Below are 19,363 nucleotides of genomic sequence, written 5' to 3'. Positions count from 1 at the left end.
GTCGGCGGGAGGCAGAGACAGTGTCCCCACCCTGTGTGAGCACACTGAGAGCCCACTGAGCTCATGTTTATGTCATGGCTGGTGCATCTGAGGCCCCTGTTCTTTTTCGGACCGCTATGAAAGCCACTTGCCCTGCGAGGACACTCCCCTCCCTGCTGCTGAAACCCTACAAAGGCATCAAGCAGGATCCACACAGGAACTGCGCTCCCCCAGCCTGCCAGAGCTTCCTGCAGCTCAGCAGAACCCGCGATAATCCTCACCCTCAGCCAGGCCCCTGCTGGGGTCTTTGCCCCTTCCACAGCCCAGAAGAGCATCAGCAACCGCAGGCTCTGAGCTCTGGGTTCCACCAGTCTGGGGACATCCCAGCAAAGTCTGCAGCTCTCGCCTACCTCAGGGCCATGCAGAGCCTCTCCCAGCCCCACACGGGCTGTGGGGTGCCTGGTGCCTGCCCCGGGCTGGGCCGGCTGGATCCTGTCCCTGCTGCCAGCGGTTGGTGCTGGGAACAAAGCATCCGGCAGGAAACAGCCAGCGATGGCTTCACCGATAAACTCGGCGTTTCTGGGCACTGGCGGCTGCGGGCAGCCCGGCTCCTGGCACAGCCGGGCAGCGCCGCCAGGGCAGCGTCCCGCGGCCGGGCCGAGGAGCCGAGCCGGGCCAAGGACATCGGGGGGTGGGCACGGAGCCCTGGGGCACCTGGAATCGGGGTGTGGAACAGGGATGTAGGGGGACGCGGGAACAGGGCACGGGATGCCGGGACCAGAGGCGGGGTACGGAGATCGGTGGGAACTGGGAGAGAAAGGAGGGAACTCGGGGCTCCCGGGACGGACGCGGATCGGGGCACGGCTGGGGATGCAGGGCTGGCCGAGGGGTCCAGGGGAGGGGAGCGCAGCCGGGGCAGCCCCCGGCGGGCCGGGCTGTCGGAGGCGGCCCCGTCCCGTCCCGTCGGGGGCGGGAGGCGGCGCGGCGGGGGCGGGGGCGGCGGGGCCGCTGCGGGTGCCACGGCAGGACGCGGCGGAGCTGCCTCTCGCCATGGGCGGTGGGCGCCGGGCCCCCCCGGCCGCGGGGCTGCGGCTGCTGCTCGCCCACGCCGCGCTGTTCTGCGCCGCCGGGAGCGCCGCCGCCACCGGCTCCGGTACGCGGGGCGGGACCGCACCGGGAGGGAGGGCAGGGAGACGCGGGGGAGTCGGTACCGGCGGAGCGGCGACATCACGAGCGGGGGGCAATCGGCACCGGGGGGCGCGACGGGACCCGGTCCCGCAGGGTCCGGTACCGGGAGCCCCGGGGAAGCGGGGAGCGCTGCGGGACCGGGCCGCGGTCCGGGGTTCCCCGGCGGGATCGCACTCGTCACCCGCGGCTGGTCCTCACCCAGCGGTGCCCTCCGTGCCCGGGGCGGAGGGCAGGCAGGGTGTGCAGGGGCGGCGGGCAGGAGCCCCACGACCCCCGGCCGGGTCAGGGTGCCCGCAGCCCCCGGAGCCGCAGGTTTTGGCCCGTCACGCCTGGCTGGGAGCAAAAGCGCCCGGGTAGAACAAACTTCCCCTGCGCCTCCCGCAGCGGCCGCGCAGGGACCACACGCAGGGCCCGAGGGAGATAACGCCGGCCCGAGGCGGCCGGGGACGCACGACAGGGCTGGACCCCGGCCAGGAACGCGGCCACCCCGGGCCGGCCCCGCCACCGGGCTGAGAGCCTCCCGCCCGGAACGGGGCATCTCCAAGGAGAGGGGGACAACCCCCGTGCGTGCTGGCAGCCAGGACTCGATCCCCTTCCCGCTGTCCCCAAACACTCCCGGTGACGCTGCGGCTGGCATGGATGGAGGGCCGGGAGCAGCAGGGGTGGCTCTGGGGCCTCAGCCATCCCTCCGTTCCCATGCCCATGTGCTGTAGGAGTTCACCACGTGCTGCCCAACCTCAGGCACGCCAGGAGATGCCAAGGAATAATGCTGATTATGGCAGGCGCCCATGGGGCATGTGGTTAAATAAAACCCTTTCTGAAAGCTCATCAGCTCCGTCCCCAGAACCCACAGTGCAGATTCCTACAGATCCTTACCCAGGGCATTGATTCCAGCCCCTCTTCTGTGAAATGACTTTATTCCCTGAAGAAAAACAGCATGGACTTGAGGCCTTTGAGAGATTTTACAATTCCTGTCTTCCATTCTCAGCAAAACAAGCCCAGGCCCATGGGCTGCATCTCTCAAGGGTCTCTGGCCACCTGTGCTCAGCTGGTGCCAATGGTGACCCCAGCAGCCTGCCCAGGTCAACCTTCCGACATGGGAAGCAAGGTGCCCACACCCAAGAGTCCCCAAAACGTGCACAGGCTGAGCAAGTGGAGTGCCGCAGGGACCCCCGTGGCAGGGGGAGCGGGAGCGTGGCAGAAGTGACCCAAACCGAGTGGGTTTGGGCTGAGCAGAGCTGGTGCAGAGCAAGGGGTGTTGCCATTCCCACTGCCTGCACCCCTTCCCAGCCCACTCTGCCAGGAGAGCAGGGATTTCTCCGTGCTGGAGCAGCTGGTCCTCCGCAAAACCAGTGACCTCAAGGGGCAGATTTTCCTGTTTCGGCCGTGAACATTCCAGAAAGGGAGCATGACCCATGGCTGCATGGATCCCATGGCCGTGCAGAGGGCAGCCATGTCAGCTCTGCAGGGGACTCCAGGAGCTGGGATGTGACCTGACAGAGTGTGACAGGTTCAGCCACCAGAAACAGTGGGGCTGGGTGACCCCCGTGTGGCTGGGGAGGTGGCAGGCACCCCACTGCAGGGCACATCAGCCACATTTGATGGAAGGAGGGCCCCCAGGGGACAGACCTGGCTGTCACTGGCCTGGCTGGAGCACAGGTGGTGGGGACAGGCGAGGGACAGCCCCTGTGCTGCTCCTTCTCTGGCTTGGCCATCTCTTTACATGTGCCTTATCTTCCTGGGAAGTTCCTCTGGGAGCTGAGGACAGCAGGGGCCAGCAGCTGTGTGTCCTGCTGAGCACAGGACAGGGCCTGGGGACGTGCTGGGGGACACACGTGCCTGAAGCAGCTGGGACAGATGCCACGCTGGAATGGTGCAGCCCTGGAGCTGACTGCTGCACAGCATGATCAAAGCAAATTTCATTTTGTGGGGGGAAAAAAATACCTGGGGCACACGATATACATGAAAGGACGGCTTTTGTCCAAGCCTTAATTAGGGAGGGAGATATCTGATTGAGAAATTAGGGGAACTGTGCTGTGCCCCGAGGTGCTGTCAGCAGAGCGTCGGGGCTCTGCTTCTCCCAGCGTTGGGCCAGGAGGACCAAAGCCCTAATCTAGTGCTCGGATCTGCTCTCAAAGACCAAATAACAGGATGTTGGGCTGAGGCTGGGATCTCCTGCTCGCTCGATATTTGCTGCTCGCAGCACTCCACTTGACTCCTCACAGGCTGCACCTTGGCTCTGAGCCATGGTGTTTGTTCTCTGTAGACTTCTCCTCTGGCTGTGAGCAGAGCCAGGCTGGTCCCAAGGTGTTTCTCAGCTTTCCCTGCAGATATTGCCCTTGGCTGCCAGCTTGCCTTCAGGGGCGCGGTTTTGTTCAAGTGTTCTTGCAAAGCAAACCCGACCGTCCTCTCAGCAGCCACTGCACGACTCACGCTGCCAAACAGGAGCGGTGGCAGCACCCCAACATCACCGTGTGCCCCAGCCCCAGGCACGGGGCAGGTCGGGCGCAGGCCCCGCTGTGTGAGGCACGGTGGGGACCTCTGACAGAGCTGCTTTCCATCCGTGTCTGTTTACACTGCCCGTGGCCTGCGCCTCCTCCCGGCACATCCCTCCCCGGAGCTCACGGGCTCAGCCCGGGCTGCAGAGCCAAGCCAGCTGCCACACCAGAGCCCTGGGGCTGTGTCACCCACCCCTCGGGCCCATCCCGGGCACGAAGCCTGGTTCAGGTGCAGGGGGAGGATCACTGAGCCCACGTGGAACACAGCTGCGGGCCTGGCGCGCTCCTCCTGCTCTTGGTGCGGCCAGAAGTGGTTGCAGATGACAGTCTGGCTGTGGTGCGTGTGCTGCAAACAGTTCGTGGGCCCTAGAAAACCTTCCTGCCTCAGAAAAACAAATGCGTAAGCGCTCCGTGGTCTTCAAAGCCTGCGGCAGCGGGGCCGTGTCCCGTGGAGCGAGCCCGGCTCCATCCCGGCCATGATTCAGCCCAGGTTGCTTTGGCTGCGGTTTGCAGAACGGATGTTGTCCCCGAAACGTGGCATTTTTCAGCGGTGATGGAGCGTGTGCACCGTCCCTGGCGGCACGGAGGGGCCGCGCTCCCCGCGCACGCCGGCAGCGGCTTTCCCCATACCTGGAGCCGCGCTGGCAAAGGCCGGCGCAGGATTCCTGGCCGGGGCGTGGAGAGGCACGGAGCTGCTGCAGAGGGAGGTTCCGTGAGGATGTGAGGGGGTTGGTGTCGCGGGCCGGGACACGCTCCATCCCCTTCCCACCCTTCTGGCTGGAACACGCCGCTCCCACCCCACCTCCGGGACCCCGCGGCGCTGACACGGCGCTGAACCGTGGGAGGAGGCGGCCCGGCCGAGCCCGGCACGCTGCCAAAGCCGCTCGGCACGACGTGCCACCGAGCCCCGCACCGGGGAGCGCCCCGGCACGGCGAACTCTTCCTGACTCCCCAGATCAGCTGGAGAGACGGGGCAGGACGCGACCTGCTGTGCCGGAGCCTGTGGCACGGAGCATCCTCCCAGCCCTGTGGCTGCGGCGCCCACAGAAGCCCGGCTCTCCCCGGGTTGCACCGGGCACGGCACAGGGCTGCTCTTCGGGGCGTTTGCCGGGTCCGCAGCGGAGCCGAGTGCAGAGCTAACGGCGTGGGAATAGCCCAGAGGATGCTCCAGCCGTGCTGCAACACCTCCCCCTTTCCAAAAATTTCCATCTTGCAAAACTCCGAACGGGTGGTCTGACCTTAATTTGTCTGAGATAAGTAAGATCCTGCCTGCTGCCTCCCGTCTGGAGACATGAAAAGATCCGAGATGAAAGGGAGCCTGATGGAAGTGCTGGGAGCCGAACGTGTCCTTGCAAGTAGGGCCCTGTTCCGTGAGGGATTTGGGACCACAGGGCTGAGCCTTGGGCTCCCAGGCAGCCCCTGCCCTGCCCCGAGTACGTGGCTGTTGGGAGACTGAGCAGCCGAGCACAAAATCAGCTTTATTTTTCAAAGATGTTAATTTTTTTAGCTGCAAATTTAATTTTTCCTATGGAAAAATGTGGTTTCTGTTCTGCATGCCCATCCCATCAGCCCAGCAATGGAACCTGCTCCCAAATTCCAGAAGAACCTGAAGCAGAAGAAGCCGATGGACCCAGGAGACCTTCCTCCATCAGCTGTGACACTGGGCACACTGGCAGTGGCTGTGCTGCCCGTCCCCATTCCTGCAGCCAGCAGCTCCAGAGCTGGGCGTTGTGCTGGTGGCACCTTTGTCCATGAGTGCTCTGTCCTGGTGGGGCTGGTGGCCTCCAGTGTGCTCTGACAAAGCCAGGTGTGCTTCAGGAGGTGTGGGCTTTAGGCACTTCCTTCCTGCTGCCGCAAAGGCTCTGTCCAGGGTCTGTGGGGACAGACCTGGCTCGGCGAGCGGAGGATGCCACTGGTGAGGATTTCAGGAGGCAGCTGTGACAGAGAACATCCCAATTTCCAGAGCATTCCTTGGGCTGATGGAAGGCAGAGGAGCCTCTGGCCACCCTGGACTGTGCTGCTCTTCCTCCTGAGGTTTGCTGCTCTCGGAGGGGCTGTGGATGGTGGAGTTCCAAGGATCTTCCCGCTCCGGGACACACCGGAGAGGTTTGGTGTGGATGGCGCTGCCTCGGCATGGGAGCTGCTCTGTGCCAGGGGGTCTCCCTGTGCCCCGTGATGGCACCGCCCTGGGAAGGGCTGGAAGGGGCTCTTATCTCGTCCCTGCAGGCTGGGCACGAAGGTGGTGGAGGAAGGGGCCGGGCGGGAGCCGGGAGTGAGCGCAGAGAGGCCCTTTCCATCCGCTCGGGGCACAGGGGAGGGGCGCCTGCCAAAGCAAACCGCCCGACAATGGCTGTTGTTAACAACACAGTCGCTGTTTGCACGGCTTTATCCTGTGCTGGGGCTCCGGGGGCACAGCAGCCCCCCAGGCACGGGGGAGAGCACCACAACAGGGCAGTGCTTGGCTCCTGCAGCACAGCACCTCCTCCCCTGAGCTGGACCCGGGGCAGTGTCCCCCCTTGAGGAGCAGGGAGCCACCAGGCGCAGTGAAGCGGTGACTGGATGGTGATGTCTCTCTCTCTCTCTGTCCCCCCCACAGTGAATCCCTGTTGCTATTTCCCCTGCCAGAACCAAGGGGTGTGTGTGAGGGTCGGCCTGAGAGGATACGAGTGCGACTGCACACGGACGGGCTACTACGGGGTCAACTGCACCTCCCGTAAGTGGCTCTCCCTGGGAGCTGGCACCCACGGGTGCCAGGGCAGCCCTGTGCCCACAGCACTCCCTGACAGCAGGTGTGGCTGGGCTGGCTCCCCAGCAGGGAGAGTGACCCGTCTGTTTCCCCCAGCTGAGTTCTGGACACGTCTCCACAACCTGCTGAAGCCCAGTCCTGCCTTCTACCACTTCATCCTGACCCACTTCAAGTGGTTTTGGGACATCATCAACAGCACCTTCATCAGGGACACGCTCATGAGGCTCGTGCTGACAGGTGAGGGTTGGAGAGGGGCTTCAGCAGGACTCGAGAAGGCCCTGGCACGGACAGACATGGGGTGGGGATAGCAGGGCTGCAGCAGTGCTGAGCAGCTCCTGTGAGCAGGGTGGGCATCGGGCCTGAGTCACCTCACCAGGAGACCCAGAAGATTGTCACCATGTCCTTCCATCGCCCTGTCACATTCACTGTGCCTGGGGCTCTGCTCAGCCTGGTTGCAGTGGGGTGTAGGGGGTCCCCAGCTCTGTGCCAAGCTGCCCGCTGGCTGGAAAACATGAGCAGCTCTTGGCATGCTGCACTCCCCTGGCCAAGGAGCTCTTTCACAGCTGCACAGAAAGCAGGCTGTGGAAATATGGCCCTTGTTACTCATGTCCCCATATCCATCACTTTGCATAAATATTTAGGTTCCAGCCCTTGGAGCCGTAGTGACATGCTCACAAGGCTCCGGCTGTTGGCTTCACCATTTCTATGGGTTTGTCATCTCATTCATCATCCAAGAATCCACTTAGCATATTAGCATGAGCCCTCCTTTTCTGCAGGGAATTCAGCCTTTAAAAGGCTCACAGCAAAGCCCAGGGCACCCTCATGCCTCCGCTGCTGGTACCTTTCTGGTTTTTGGGGTGTCAGGGGCCATATCTGGCAGCACAGAGCAGGCAGGCAGGGACCAGAGGCAGAGCCTGTGGGTTGCTGCCTCAAGTCCCACAGTGGTGATCCCCCTCTCTCCTTTCAGTTCGTGCCAATCTCATCCCCAGCCCCCCCACTTTCAACTCTGACTACGGCTACATCAGCTGGGAGGCCTACGCCAACGTCAGCTATTACACCCGCGTCCTCCCGCCCGTGCCGGACAACTGCCCCACGCCCATGGGCACCAAAGGTACGTGGTTGGTCCGGGGGACCCGCACCCTGAGCGTTTCCCACCCAGCCATGGCCAAGTGTTGCTGCCAGGGACACATCTGCAAGGCACCACTGGCAGTGCCACGTGCTGCCCCTGTCCTGCCCAGGCTGGCTCTGCAGCAGGAGGAGCCTGATGGCATCTGGATTGCTGCTGGGACAGCTCAGGCTGAGCTGCTGGGGCATGCCATGGCCTGTGTGAGAGGGCTGCAAGGTATCTGTGCACATGGGTCTGTGCGTGATGCTGCAGCAGACACCACCAGCACGCAGCACCAGTACCCGGCTGGGCCTGCACTGGGCATCTGGCCTCAACCTCCATCCCTTGCAGGGAAGCTGCAGCTCCCCGACCCCCAGCTCCTGGCAGAGAGGTTCCTGCTGCGGCAGAAGTTTGAAGCTGATCCCCGAGGCACCAACATGATGTTTGCCTTCTTCGCCCAGCATTTCACCCACCAGTTCTTCAAGACCTCTGGGAAGATGGGACGCGGCTTCACCAAGGCGCTGGGGCATGGGGTGAGGGCGCGGGGACAGCGGGGCGTGCTGGGGTCCCTGTGCCTCTCGGAGCAGCCTCGATGCCCTGCTCTCTCCACAGGTGGACCTGGGACATTTGTATGGGGACAACCTGCAGCGGCAGCACCAGCTGCGACTCTTCCGAGATGGGAAGCTGAAATTCCAGGTACCACCCAGCACAACTGAAACACACCCCAGACCAGTGAGCCAGGGTTGCTTGAAGCCCATGTTCCTCTGGTAGCTTTTGGGAGACCCCAGCCCTGACGCCCTGTGTAGCTGCGGACCGGGGGACAATCTTTGGGGTGCTCTGATAGCAGCAGGTGTTTGGGGCTGTATGAGGGAGGTGTTTCCATTCACTTCTTGAGGGAAATCAGATGTGGTGCCCTTAGGGAGGCAGCTCCTGGCTGCGAGGGCTTTTACTGGGATGTTTCTGTCCCCTCTGCCCTTTCTGCCCCCTGGTTGCTGTGTCCCCAGGTGGTGGATGGAGAGGTGTACCCGCCCACGGTCGCCGAGGCTCCGGTTCACATGGTGTACCCGTCGGGCGTGCCCAAGGAGCGGCAGCTGGCCGTGGGGCAGGAGGTGTTCGGGCTGCTGCCGGGGCTCTGCGTGTACGCCACGCTCTGGCTGCGCGAGCACAACCGCGTCTGCGACCTGCTCAAGAGGGACCATCCCACCTGGAGCGACGAGCAGCTCTTCCAGACGGCGCGGCTCATCCTCATCGGTGAGGAGCTGGCACCGCGCTGTCCCACCCCCCCGGGCGGCTCCCAGGACTCACACGCTGGCCAGCCTCTAATTCAGGGTAGTGGCCAAACTGCCTTTGAGGCAGATTCTCTGCCATTCCTCTGGGAATTGTTTGTTTTGGTCCGTAGAGCAAAAAATTTGGCTTTGGTCCATGAAAAATGGTCAGGAGGAGGTGGATGGCTGCTGTGGGAGATGTGGGTAACATCTCAGCTACAGAGCTGGTGGCTCCTGCTGCTGCCAGCTGCTTCTTTTCTCCTGCCCAGGGGAGACCATTAAGATCGTTGTTGAAGACTACGTCCAGCACCTCAGTGGGTACTACCTGAGCCTCAAGTTCGACCCCGAGCTGCTGTTTGGGTCGCAGTTCCAGTACCGGAATCGCATCGCCGTGGAGTTCAACCAGCTCTACCACTGGCACGGGCTGATGCCTGACTCCTTCATCATCCAGGGACAAGAGTACAGCTACGAGCAGTTCCTCTACAACACCTCCATGCTCATGGACTATGGCGTGGAGGCACTGGTGGAGTCCTTTTCCAAGCAGACAGCAGGCAGGGTAAGGTCCTGCTCTGCCCTCCCCAGGAGGGACACTTGCAGTGGGGCACATGTGGCACCGAGTCTGCCCAGGGCAGCACCTGATGGGCACATCACGAGTCCTCCCCACCAGCACCGCGCCGAGGCTGGCCCTGGCAGCCCCCGTTGCTCTGTAGTAAACATTCCCGTGATGCCAGGAGCCCGTGGGAGCCGGGATCTCCCCGCCCAGCAGTGCAGCAGCGTCTGGCATCTTTCTGTTCTTTGCTGCCATCGCATGGATGTTTTCTTCCAAGCGATTGCGGCTCCATTCCTGACCCTCTTTGCTTGTGCCAAGCAGCCCAGCTGAGGCTGAACCTGAGGCCCTCCTTGGGCATTTGGGTTCTCCCAGTGAGCCTGAAATCTCTCATCCTGCCAGGTCGCTGGGTCACTGTCCGTCCTGGACTTCTCCTGCCCTGGGAACAGGGCTGACCTCACCAAGTTGGTGGTGAGACTAAATCTCTACAAGCTGGTTTTTGCCCTTCCTCTTACCAGCAGTGATGTGCTGGTGCCCACAACATGAGCCCCATGGATGCTTTAGCGTGGTGCCCTCTGGGGCTGATGTTGGTGCTGCCTTGTGCCTGACGTGTGCTCCTCCGCTCCAGATCGGTGGGGGACAGACCATCAACGCCAATGTCTTGCACGTGGCTATTGGGGTCATCAAGGAATCCCGGCAGCTGAGGCTACAACCCTTCAATGAGTACCGGAAAAGGTTTGGCATGAAGCCCTACAAGTCCTTCCAGGAGCTGACAGGTAGGGCTGCAGTGCTGCTCCTGGGGCTTTGCTGGGGCAGGGCGGGCACTCTGCCCATCCCAGCCACTCCTGCCCATCCCTGCCCTGCCTGCTCATGGCCCCAAAGCAGGGCAGACTGGGCTGATGCAGGGGCTGCAGGGGTTCCTCCTGGGGGCTGGAGGACTGGTCCAGAGTACAGTCCCTGGCCTGGAAGTCAGGCTTGCCCCTTGCCTGCAAGGGAGCCACCCTTCCTTTGCCCACTGCAAGGCCAGTCCTTGCCAGGTGTGATTCTCTTGCTAAAGCACTCTGATGTTCACTTGGTGCAGGAGAGGAAGAGAAGGCAGCAGAGCTGGAGGAGCTGTATGGAGACATTGATGCTCTGGAGTTTTACCCAGGCTTGCTGCTCGAGAAACCTCAACCCAATGGCATTTTTGGGGAAAGCATGGTGGAGATCGGAGCTCCATTTTCCCTGAAGGGGCTTTTTGGAAATCCCATCTGCTCCCCAGAGTACTGGAAACCCAGTACATTTGGCGGAGCGACTGGCTTTGAGATCGTTAAGACGGCATCCCTCGAGAAGCTCGTGTGCCTCAACGTGAAGAAGTGCCCGTACGTGGGGTTCCATGTGCCGGATGCTGCGGAACACAGCAGCCCTCGGGCTGCTGGATCATCGACAGAGCTCTAGCAGGGATGACCTGCCCAGGTAGGGACTGTCCTTGCCCTGGTGCAGGCTGAGCTGAGCTCCCAGCCTGGTGCTGAGTATCCTGTTCCTTCCTACAGCGAGCGGCGGGGACACAGCAACCTGCCACCCCTGTGCCAGAACAGAACAGAAACAGGAACAGAAACAGGACAAGACACGGCCCCAGCCTGCGTGTCCTCCATGCCAGCCCTCGAGGAGAGGCTGCTCCCTGCTCTCTGAAAAACTCGAGTGCCTCGGGAGTGTGCTGCCAGCTCAGTCCTCAGCAGACTCAGTTCTCTTGATAGTGAATACCCTGCACGAAACGGCTTTGGAGTTCCCCAGCGGACACTCTGGACTCCCCAGTGCTTTGTCACCTTCCATCCCCACTGCCTCACAGCACCAGGCCACCAACAGTCTCTCCTCCAGATGGGTCATATCCACATCATGCCTGAAAACCATTTTCAAAATTAGAGAAAAGGATAAGACTGGAAAAATTTCATTTTAGTTAACTGGTCAGCACTGACTTGATTCTTACTCACCAGGAGTCCAATTTTTCTTCACACAACCTCTGTTTCCAGTAGAGACTCTCCTTCCTGCCCAGAGCAGGAGCCCAGAGCCCAGGGAGCACTCCCTCCTCCCCTGCTGCACGTGGTGAAGCGGTGAGCTGCCCGAGTGATGCAGAGGAGGCGGCAGCATGCAGAGAAACGGACAGGACACAGCGTTTGTGCTGCCCAGCAGTGGCTGGGCTTGCAGTAGAAGCCTGTTCTGACCCGATCCTCCTGCAACAGCCTGCCCAGCTGGGAGAAGGAACCCAAGCAGTGTCTCCTGGAGGAGACCAGAGAGAAGCATGAGGTCAGATCCCCACTGTGTCATGCTGGCTCGGACCCTGGCATGCGCCACTGGCTGCCAGCCCGGGGCTGCTCAGAGCGAGATGCTACCTCTGCACACAAAGGGATGGAGTCTCTTCCATGCCAAAATCATCACCCTTCTCTGCACTAACAGCTCAGCAAACACATCCTCACAGCACACACAGCCTGCTTCTGTCCTCACAAAACACACCTCAGCCCTTGCCCAGCCCAGCCACACAGCAGCCGGCAGCCAGTGCCACAGGCCTTGATCCCCATCACATCCTGGTTAAGCTCCAGGAAAAAGGACATTTAAAATAATAAACTATTTTAAAAACTCCTCTATTTCTGGCTGTGCTCAGCAGCACTGTGCTGGGTCATTGCTGACTGCACCTTAAGCAATAAATGAAGCAATCACTCTCCCTCAGATGTTTCCATGGGGGTCTCTGAGTGTCCTGAGGGGGTTTGAACTTTGCTCTCCTCTGGCCCCAGCCCCGTGCTGCTGCAATGCCACTGTTGAGAGCGTTTGGACAATGCTCTCAGGCACAGGGTGGGATTGTTGGGATTGTCCTGGGCAGGGCCAGGAGCTGGACTGTGATGATGTTTGTGGGTCTCTTCCAGTTCAGGATATTCTGTAATTCCATGGTGACACAGCGCTTAGACCAACATTGTGTATTTTTATCACATAAAAACTATCCACACGTAAATCTGGCTGCCTGGGTGTTCTGTAGACATGAAATAGCCACGGTCTGTGAGAGAACATGCAGCTGCAGCTCCTTCCTGTGCTGTCCTGGAGGAGGGGAGCACCCCGGCAGGATTCCCAGGGAGGTGTTACAGGAATTTCACACTAGGGAGGTTTATAGGGCTGGTGCCTTGGCAGGGATGTGGTAGGAGAACGTCATAGCACGGGAACATCTGCAAGCAGAGACTCCCAAGGCACGAGCCTTCTCACTCACTCTCCTTAGCCCTTCAGAAATGGGATGGTATTACCAGGATACCACCTGGAATTTAGCTTCCTGCGGGATGTGTGGAGGCAGAGAGGCCAACAGGGCCCCCGAAGGCACAGCAGGCAGCTTCACCTGCTCTGTGCTCCCCTGGGCTGGTGCCCCCAGTCCCACCATGTCGTGCAGAAGTGCTGAGCAGCATTCCAAGAGGAGGACTCGGTCCTTCCCCGCCCACACGCGCCTCCAGCCAGCCCAGCACACTTCCAGCTGTGTGTGTGACCTCCTTTCCTGGAGAGGAGCTGCTCCAGCCCCCAGCATCCTTCCCATCCATCTGGCGAGAGGCACGAGCTCGGCTCGTTTCAGTTAAACCACAAACATCCTGCGTGTGCTCGTGGCTATCGCCGGCTGCCAGCGCTGCTGTGGGACCAGCCGATAACTGCAGCAGAGCCCCTCGGGCACACCGGGACCGGCCTGGGCGCCCTGTGCCACCAGGCAGGAATGTTCCACCGGGAACTAGCTCAGCTGAGCCACCATTGGCAAACCTGGCGCCTCTTCCAACCAGTCCAGGACAGCGAAGCATCTCCTGCTAGCAGGAAAAGCTCTGAAATAGTTTCTTTGAAGGACCAACATGTACCAACCCCAGGCACAGCATCCAACACACTCCCAAAATCTCCCCTGGAGCCCGGGCACCCACAGCCCTGCACACAGAGCTTCCCCCAGCCCAGCACTGCTCAGCTCTTGTTTTCTGTGCTGGCTTCCCAGCCATGGCAGCGTTTGCACCCTCAGATGGTGGTTGGTGTGGCCACCAGCATCACCCGACCACGGCAAGGGCTCCCTGCTGTGCTCTGGGGCTGGAGCAGAGGAGAGCGCTGCCAGAATTACTCTGTTCGAGCTCTCGGTAAACACAGCCCATAGGACACCCTCTGTATTTTTAAACAAGCCTCTGAGGAGCCCAGCTGTGGCTTGCCTGCGGTGGGGATGGACAGGGACAGGAGGATGGGGCTGCCTGGGTTCCTGCAGCAACAATGAAAACATCCATCTGGGGTTGTGTGGCCTCAGAGGCGATGACAGACTGAGCAGGAGGAGAAAAACAATCCCCCGTTGGAGGGAGTCTCCAGACTCTCCCAGCCCACCCCAGCCAGTGACTGCACAGGAAACCTTGTTTGGATTTTCAGCAAAGGCATATTTTGAACATTTTACAAAGAAGAGGCAGACGAGAGGCTGGAAAAACTCAGTGTAATTTTTTCCTTGCTAAATCTTGTCCTGCACTGCCTGGGACCATGATTAAATGTCCACTTGGGACATTTGTTATCCTGGGATTTCATTCCTGCCCTTGCCAAGCAACCACCCGTGCTTTCATTCCGTGCCCAAACTCTGCTGTTTGTGTTGGAACATCATTAACTGTGAGCAAACCCAGGTGATGCCACGAGGGCCTGCATTACCCGTCACTCCTGGCTGCCTCCCTGCACTGCGCTGCTCCTTCCAAAACAAAACATTTCCCAGAGGCAATACACCTACCTGACAAGTGCTTTTTCAACTCCTATTTATAGAACTCCTTGAAAATTCAGCTTCAAGAAAGGGCAAAAGCAGCAGCAGCAGCTTTTCCCCAGCTCAGCCTCCTCTGCCTGCTCACACCCGTGTGACCTGTGCATGAAGCAGCAGCAGGGTTAGGGCACAGCTCCTCTCCCCTCACTCCCTTGTGCTTGTTATATTCTTCCAGATCAACCATTAATTGGATTCAGACCTTTTTTCCTTCTCCTTTTTTGCTACTGGCACCGCAAACCACCTCTCCCACAGCTGAGCACAGGAGGTTCCTCACCAGGAGTCACCTTGCTCCAGGCCACTGGACACAGAGCAGCAGAAGGTTTGATCCTGTCACAGTTTTGCTGCCATAGGGGGACAAAAAAAAAAAAAGAGCACTTTATAACAATAAAACTTCAAAGCATCTCAAGCAGACAGCTCTGCCTTGATCCGTTTTATGATGATGCTAAAATGCAGCCTGTCTGTACAACAGACTTCACTGAATCTCAACCTGGATATGAATTACAGCTACTTTGATATTTTCCTTAAATGTGCTGATATCCACACTCAATGATTTAATTTCATATACCTTACATAGGGGCTTTTTTCTGCAATTCTCAGATGAAAAGAAATAATCTCTCACCATATTTGAAAACCTGTATTTTTGTCAGTTTCCTTAAAACAGCGACAATCTGTGCCAACTCAGTCATTTTGAATTACAGATTATTTATTTTTCTGCTCATACTACTTTTTAAAACACAGTTAAATAGATACAGTTAGAAAGTCTCCTTTTTCTAGCCCAAGATCCATTCTTATTAAGATCCTATTAAGATCCACAGACACATCTGCAATTCTTCCTGGTGTTCTGAAGTGCTTTACATAAAAATTGCAATTAAATTTTATCATTAAACATGGCATTACGTTGGGTCATGTATTTAGGTAATGAAAATCTACTTACTACTACTGAAGGCAGACAGAAAAGAACTTTAGCACTGATTTAGTAATTTTAGCATGAGATGAAATTCTGAGGTTATTCAAGTCCTAATTCTGCATTTTGCCAACAAAATTCTCCTTGCTGCTGTTCAGCATGCATTGGAACTCTTTGTAGTAGTCTCTCTGAAGAGGCAGAGCTCATTTTCTGATCAAGTGACTACTATGAACTCCAAGGATGGCTATTTTAAAGCCCAAGAATGTATTAAGAGCTGTAATTGCATTTATGTCTCAGGGAAGGTCAAGGGAAGAAGAACTCTCTCCAGGCTGAAAAGCAATCTTCAGGACGAAGCCAGGGGTTGTCGTTATTTGTAAGTGAGAAAGGAACAAAAATTTAAGAATAAGATACTCCCAGGAAGGAGACTGCAAATTGTGCAATGGAACATGGGACCTCACACTTTGAACTGGAGCAGTTCAGCACCCGGTTAGTAAGTCTTGAATTTTAAAAACTCTTTTATTTGCAGTCTCAGTTCTTGTCTTAGGGAGTTGGTGGCCACATCCCAGTTGAAAAGTGCAAAGACTCCAAGACATGACAACAGTTTCCTAAACTGATTGAATCCAGTTAGAACTTCGTGGTAAGTAAAACACATTTGAATTGCATAGAAATGAGACTGTTCTAGTTGTAGATATGGAATTAATTAAAGAAAATGTTAGGAACTCGTTGTTATTTTTAATGAGCAAAAGTCAAAGTGCATAAAGGGGAGGAATACATTCCCACACGATGGAGGAGAGAGAACAATCCCTAGCACGAGAACATCCCACAGCACAGCTACACCTACGGGCCCTTGGCATCAGTGCCTCAGTCTATTTCCAGATCACTGTCTTCACTGTAGCACGCAGATGGGTTATGTATAGAAGTCAGGAGCAGTACGTCTTTTTCTGGCAGCAAACCACACTCCTGCAGAAAAGCCTCCAGGTCTACGGCAAAAAAATCTTCTCCAAGCTGGTCAGTGATGCGCACGAAATTGCCAATGAGCTCCCCTGCCTTGTAGACCAGCAGAGCCGGCAGGGCATTGTTAGTGAAGCGAGTGCTGGCACCAATGAGTGAACTCTTCACCCTGCAGAATTTCACCGTTGGGTACTCAGCAGCCAGGCAGATCATGCAGCCATTCAGGGATTCAGTGCCAGGGATATCATCCTCATAAATATGGATCATGATCAGTGTGCTCTTATGCTCTTTGTCCACGGTGTCCAGGAATGCTTCTCCACTGGTGATCTCAAAGACCTGCTTGAATTGCTGCCCACTGTACAACTGCTGCCTCATCTCCTCCATCCGCTGCTTCCTGTAGCGCTGCAAGAATTCCTCGTCGTCCTCATCATTGTGGATCATGTTGTATTCTTGCAAAGTCATCTAAAAAACACACAGAGAGATTCCTGAAAAACATCTGCACTGCTATATGGGTCACTTACATAATGGGAATGTAAATCAAGAGGATTAATGTGGGTCGCTCATCCTTAATAACAGCAAAGTGCAACCCATGAAGGCTGAAGCACGCTGTGTATTACACTCCATTCTGATCTAATTAGAAACCATGTCCAGTGGGAGCAGTGATTTCAGCCCTGAGTATTCCAGTTTCCACAAGCTGCACTAATAACACAAGTGGCTGTTCCATGCTCCCACTTTAATCCAGGTTAATGGTGGCCACGTGCTTTCACGGAGCTGGGAGCGCTGATTTGGAAACTGTGCCTGACCTAAGATGAGCTTCTTTTTCATCAGCTTTTCATTTAGCTTTGCAGTTAACATTTTGTGGCACCATTGTTCCTGTAGAATTGAAGTTAACAGGATTTTATGTATTTATATCTGTTCACTTGCTTCATTAAACTTATCTGCATCAGGAGAGCACAGACAGGAGGGCACAGACAACTTTCACCATCTGAAGGCACAAACATGTCTGCAAATTAGTAACTCTTCTGCCTGCAACTCAGGGGTAGTTTATAGCCCAGCTGATTAAAACCATTCACTATCTCCAATGTCTTCAATATCTGGAGCTCAGAGTTGAATTCTCAACACCCACTTACTAAATACTAAAAACTAAAAACTAATTACTAAATACTAATTTAATAAGGGCTCCTAGTTTCAGGCAGGGGAGGCAGCATTCATAGTTTTGCCATACAACTCTTCATATTAATCCCCCGAAGCTGACTTACTTGACCAACAGATGAGAAACCTGGAAAAAGCTTTTGGATTTCTTTAGTATTGCAGCTAAGTCACTTATTTGTCACCACATGCAAGCTATTAAATACTTAAGTGGCATTTTAATTCCTTTGTGCCATCCTACCTTTCCATTGATTTTTTCCTGAAGCTCTTTCTGCTTCTGCTTATCAGCCTCGTCATCCAAGTGAGACCTGCACGTCATGGACAGCTTCTTAATGAGCCTCTCCATCTCCCTGCGCTGCTCCTGCCGCTGCTCCGTTTCCAGCTGCTTAAATCTTCGCCAGTCATTAATGACTCCCTTGGGACCTGCAATTAAATGTGGAGGCGTTTCGTATGGAAAATACAATTTCACCCACCCTTTACAATCAAGGAATAATTTATAAATCAGTGATAAACCCCGTCATAAAAGATTTTCTAACTATACAAAACACTGAAATAAGTCATTTGCCACTTGCATGTTCTTGAGTTTCTAGGTTACAGTTTATTTAACTAGATTACTCTTGTAATTGTCCCAAAGATTAATATCTGTGCTCTTGAAATAGAACCACCAGCACAAAACAGTTCCCCTACTGTTAGCATGGCTTTCATCAGAACAAAAATAATGATACATTATCAACCAAATTGTACAAATCAGCCTTGTCGCAGCTTTCTATCCAAAGCCTGACTGCTTCAGAAATAATGCTGAATTTGAATTCTCTCAGAGGAGAAGTTAAGACATTAAAAAAAGAACAGCTATTAAAAATAAGGTTAGATAACAGTCAGGAATTGATTATCCTCTGACTCAAATATGCATAAACCCAGGGCTTTCATTCCAAAAAAAGAATTTTAGAAGAACACACAAAATTTCCAATAAACAAAGGATTTACAAAAGAAGTACACTGATACGATGATACCTGTGTTGACAGCGCTGCCATCGCTGCTGAGCTCCACCTCGCCCACACTTTCAGGAATGCTGCTCTCCCCTTCTTTATCCTCCTTCTCACTGTCTTCATCCTCACCCTCACTGCTGCTGTAATAATACTGCAGCTTCTCACCAAGCAGTTTATCATCCATAGAAGTCATTATGCTCTAAAAATAATTTAACAAAACAAATGATGCATTTCTGATCAAAGATGCATCACAATGGTTCTTTACTTCCTCAGGAGGGTTGTTAACCCCAGGAGAACGCAGCCCGTTCTCAAACAGCCCTCGATGCAGTCAGCCACCTGGGTTAATTCTTAAGCCATAATTTTAAACTCAATTTAAAGCCTTAGAGTCTCATTGGACAGCTCCATCAGGCCAATTCCCAGCTACTGAGTATTATTTGCATTATTTAACAACAATTTATTTGAACAGAAAAACTATCAATGTAATGAATCCAATTAAAGCGTTCTGACCTGTATTCCTTTCCAGTCTTCCAGAGACAAGCTTCTACCAAGACCTAGAAGAAGAAATTTTACACAAATGAGTTGATTTGTCCTCCCACTTGACTGCGCAGGGGTCTCCCAGCCAGCCCAGGCCGTGTGTGACATCAACCCACGTTCACAGCCCGGCTCCCGGTTTTCCTGCCGAACGCGGGAGCCAGCCCCGGATTCGGCGGATCACAGCGCCAGATGGCCCAGGATTACCGGGATCGCTCCGCAGCGGGGCCGGGCCTGGGGCGGGATACGCTCGGCCGGGGCCGGTGATTCCCGCAGGCCCCGAGCGAACCGGCCCCGCTCCCGCCGCCCGTCCCGTCCCGGCCGAGCCCCCGCCCCTCGACCCGGGATCCTGCGGGGCCCGGGAGCACCGGCCCCAGCGGCGTGAAACGACCCCGCCAGGACGCCTCAGCGCTCCCGCAGCCCCCGGCCCGGCCCGGCCGCCTCACCACTCCCGCCGCCGCCTCAGCGCTCCCGCAGCCACGGGCCCGGCTCTCGCCTCAGCGCTCCCGCAGCCACGGGCCCGGCTCTCGCCTCAGCGCTCCCGCAGCCACGGGCCCGGCTCTCCCCTCAGCGCTCCCGCCGCCTTCCGGGGCCGCCGCGCGGGGCACGGCGGGAAGGAGGCGGCCGGAGGCGGAGACGGGAACTGCCCCGCTGTCCCCGCCCCGCAACGGGAACGGCACCGGCACCGGAACGGCGGCAGCACAGGCCCCCGGCCCCGCTCCTCCCGCCCCAGAGTGGCTCCGTTCCCT

General features: G+C 56.8%; 2 protein-coding genes across 4 annotated transcripts; one reads left to right on the top strand and one right to left on the bottom strand.

Annotated features, from left to right (window-relative positions):
• Nucleotides 1–1,029: 1,029 nt before the first annotated feature.
• Nucleotides 1,030–12,271, top strand: PTGS1 (prostaglandin-endoperoxide synthase 1). The gene is made up of 11 exons (XM_040083232.2): nt 1,030–1,132; nt 6,262–6,378; nt 6,508–6,648; nt 7,379–7,522; nt 7,868–8,049; nt 8,129–8,212; nt 8,521–8,767; nt 9,051–9,337; nt 9,957–10,104; nt 10,410–10,783; nt 10,861–12,271. The coding sequence occupies exons 1-10, from the start codon at nt 1,030–1,032 to the stop codon at nt 10,763–10,765; spliced, it is 1,809 nt and encodes a 602-aa protein (XP_039939166.1). The 3' UTR covers nt 10,766–10,783; nt 10,861–12,271.
• A 2,504-nt stretch (nt 12,272–14,775) lies between these two features.
• On the bottom strand, nt 14,776–19,203 carry PDCL (phosducin like). 3 transcript variants are annotated; one of them, XM_040083626.1, is made up of 5 exons: nt 19,111–19,203; nt 18,591–18,634; nt 18,108–18,282; nt 17,339–17,520; nt 14,776–16,410 (listed from the first exon to the last, which is right to left on the bottom strand). In XM_040083626.1, the coding sequence occupies exons 3-5, from the start codon at nt 18,274–18,276 to the stop codon at nt 15,859–15,861; spliced, it is 903 nt and encodes a 300-aa protein (XP_039939560.1). In that variant the 5' UTR covers nt 18,277–18,282; nt 18,591–18,634; nt 19,111–19,203; the 3' UTR covers nt 14,776–15,858. The 3 variants fall into 3 exon arrangements, with proteins under 3 accessions (XP_039939560.1, XP_058279082.1, XP_039939558.1); XM_058423099.1 differs by having other exon boundaries at nt 19,061–19,174; XM_040083624.2 differs by having other exon boundaries at nt 19,076–19,157.
• Nucleotides 19,204–19,363: the final 160 nt, after the last annotated feature.

Source organism: Hirundo rustica, chromosome 20 (assembly GCF_015227805.2).
Source record: "Hirundo rustica isolate bHirRus1 chromosome 20, bHirRus1.pri.v3, whole genome shotgun sequence".
In the NCBI taxonomy this organism is placed as follows: Eukaryota; Metazoa; Chordata; class Aves; order Passeriformes; family Hirundinidae; genus Hirundo; species Hirundo rustica.
This window is presented reverse-complemented; position numbering and strand designations above follow the sequence as displayed.

Excerpts from the sequence above, each read along its gene's own strand:
- PTGS1 (XM_040083232.2), top strand. The coding sequence starts at position 1,030 with ATGGGCGGTGGGCGCCGGGCCCCCCCGGCCGCGGGGCTGCGGCTGCTG. Across the intron at positions 6,379-6,507 it reads CGGGGTCAACTGCACCTCCC|CTGAGTTCTGGACACGTCTC; the intron begins GTAAGTGGCTCT and ends TGTTTCCCCCAG. Across the intron at positions 8,213-8,520 it reads ATGGGAAGCTGAAATTCCAG|GTGGTGGATGGAGAGGTGTA; the intron begins GTACCACCCAGC and ends CTGTGTCCCCAG.
- PDCL (XM_040083626.1), bottom strand. The coding sequence starts at position 18,276 with ATGACTTCTATGGATGATAAACTGCTTGGTGAGAAGCTGCAGTATTAT. Across the intron at positions 17,521-18,107 it reads TGGCAGCGCTGTCAACACAG|GTCCCAAGGGAGTCATTAAT; the intron begins GTATCATCGTAT and ends ATTTAATTGCAG. Across the intron at positions 16,411-17,338 it reads AGGAAAAAATCAATGGAAAG|ATGACTTTGCAAGAATACAA; the intron begins GTAGGATGGCAC and ends TGTGTTTTTTAG.